This window comes from Pterocles gutturalis, unplaced genomic scaffold (genome assembly GCF_000699245.1).
Source record: "Pterocles gutturalis isolate BGI_N339 unplaced genomic scaffold, ASM69924v1 scaffold23521, whole genome shotgun sequence".
NCBI lineage: Eukaryota > Metazoa > Chordata > Aves > Pterocliformes > Pteroclidae > Pterocles > Pterocles gutturalis.
In genome coordinates, this window is record NW_010103626.1 from 1 (window position 1) to 1,996 (window position 1,996).

Consider the following 1,996-nt stretch of genomic DNA (forward strand, 5'->3'; position numbering starts at 1 on the left):
AGCAAGGAAACCCACCGAAGGGTTGGATTTCTTCTAGCAAGCATCCTCCGCGATAACAGCAGGGCTTGTCGGCAATTCTCCGGCATCTCTCTGGTTTGCAGGCGGCTGGGCAGGGCCATTGGTTTGGGACAGGGACCAAGGGCTGGGGGGGGAAACGGGAGCTGGCCTTAGAGGGCTCCGAGCAGGGAAAACGGGGTCCTGTGCAAGGCACCGGCATCATGTTCAGCCGGTCGGGATACCAAGCCCTTCCCTTGGGAGACTTTGACCGCTTCCAGCAGTCCAGCATCGGGCTCTACACTGCCCAGAAGGGCTTCTTCTCCTTCGGGTCCAAGCAAGATCTTCTGGGGCCAGCCGGGAATGCTGCAGGTGAGTCCTGACCTCAGCGGGGAGATGGCTTTCCTGGGGTGCAAGGGAGAGGCTTGGGAAAGCAGGTACATCCCCCCCTTTCATCCCACTGCAGATTCTTCCCAGGGTTGGTTGTCCTGGATCTGCCATGGGATTATCACCTCCTTGGTTTTCTTGCTGATGGTTGTCACCTTCCCCATCTCGGGATGGTTTGCTTTGAAGGTAAGGGAGGAAAACAGGCAAGGAGTGGGATTGCAACCCATCCTCCATGGGGGGGGGGGAAGAAAAACATTCCCAGCTGCCCCTGGTCCTGCAGGACCCAGGGTTTTGCTTTTTCCCTGGTTGAAACTTTCCCGTTGCAGATCGTGCCCACTTACGAGCGAATGATCATCTTCCGCCTGGGCCGCATCCGGGCACCGCAGGGACCCGGCGTAGTCCTGCTGCTGCCTTTCATTGATCACTGGCAGCGAGTGGATCTGAGGACGAGGGCCTTCAATGTGCCCCCCTGCAAGGTGAGCTGCTGGGGCCTCAGGGCAGGGTGGGGAAACATCTCAAAAATACCCAGAACAGGTGGATTTTGGGATGATCTGACCCTCGGTGCTGTGCACGGACCCAAATTTCAGTTCCTCCATCCTCATGGTGAGGTCGGGGGGGTTGTGTTGGTGCTGTGAACCCAGAGTTCCCACCTGGCTGTGGTTGAAAAGCTCCTCTTGACTTTGCACACCTTGTTCAATGCACGTTTCCTGGCTGGAGACATCTCAAAACCATCAAACCCCATCCTTCCCAGATGTCTCTCAGTAACAGTCCCATGCTGGAGGCCATCCTCAGCATTCAGACCAGCCCAAACCTCATCATTTTGGTTGGTTTTATTTCTAGTAACTCTCTTAATAAAGAGATCTAGAGCTGGTTGCCATCTGAGAAAGAAATGAATGCCCTTGCTCACAGGTTCTATGCACAAGGGTTGGGCCATGGGGGTGGAGAGGAGCAGAGATCCTGACCCCCCCTCTGCCCCAGCTGACCTCCAAGGATGGGGCGGTCATCTCCATGGGTGCCGACATCCAGTTCCGGGTGTGGGACCCCGTGTTGTCCGTCATGATGGTGAAGGACCTCATCGCAGCCACCCGGATGACGGCGCAGAATGCCATGACCAAGAGCTTGATGAAGAAGAGCCTCCAGGAGATCCAGGTGGAGAAGTTGAAGATCGGGGAGCAGCTGCTGGTGAGGACTGGCCCAGCCCTGCACAGAGCCCCCCCAAACCCTTGGGTGTGCCCACAGCCAACCTGGGCCAGGCCAAGAGCTTGTTGTGGGTTGTATGTCTCCAAGGGGGGACATGAAAGGATGCTGGAGGGATATACTGGTATCTCTGGGGTGTCTGGGGTGGTCTGGAGGCCAGAGATGCTGCTTGGTGGAGCACTGTACCAGGGCATGGCGCCCAGGGGAGAGCGAGGAAAGGAGCCAGGCTGGGGGACAGCTGTGGAAAGGGGAACATGACAGAGCTGTCCTCCCTGTCCCAACCTCCTCCAAGCCAGGGGAGCAACAGGGGGAGCAGGGCTGAATGGGAGAGTGGGTAGATTGGAGAAGGTGGACTACGGGAGCTGTTTTGCCAATTGATGGGGTTAGTGGAAAGGACACAGGCACCAAACTAAAGAAG

At 57.2% G+C, this 1,996-nt stretch overlaps 1 protein-coding gene across 1 annotated transcript; it reads left to right on the forward strand.

Annotated features, from left to right (window-relative positions):
* Window positions 1-218: 218 nt before the first annotated feature.
* Window positions 219-1,563, forward strand: STOML1 (stomatin (EPB72)-like 1; the record flags this gene model as incomplete). Its single annotated transcript, XM_010086782.1, has 4 exons — window positions 219-366; window positions 461-567; window positions 708-857; window positions 1,360-1,563. Coding segments are annotated over exons 1-4 (609 nt in total), but the record flags the coding sequence as incomplete, so codon positions are not given.
* Between the last annotated feature and the right edge of the window lie 433 nt (window positions 1,564-1,996).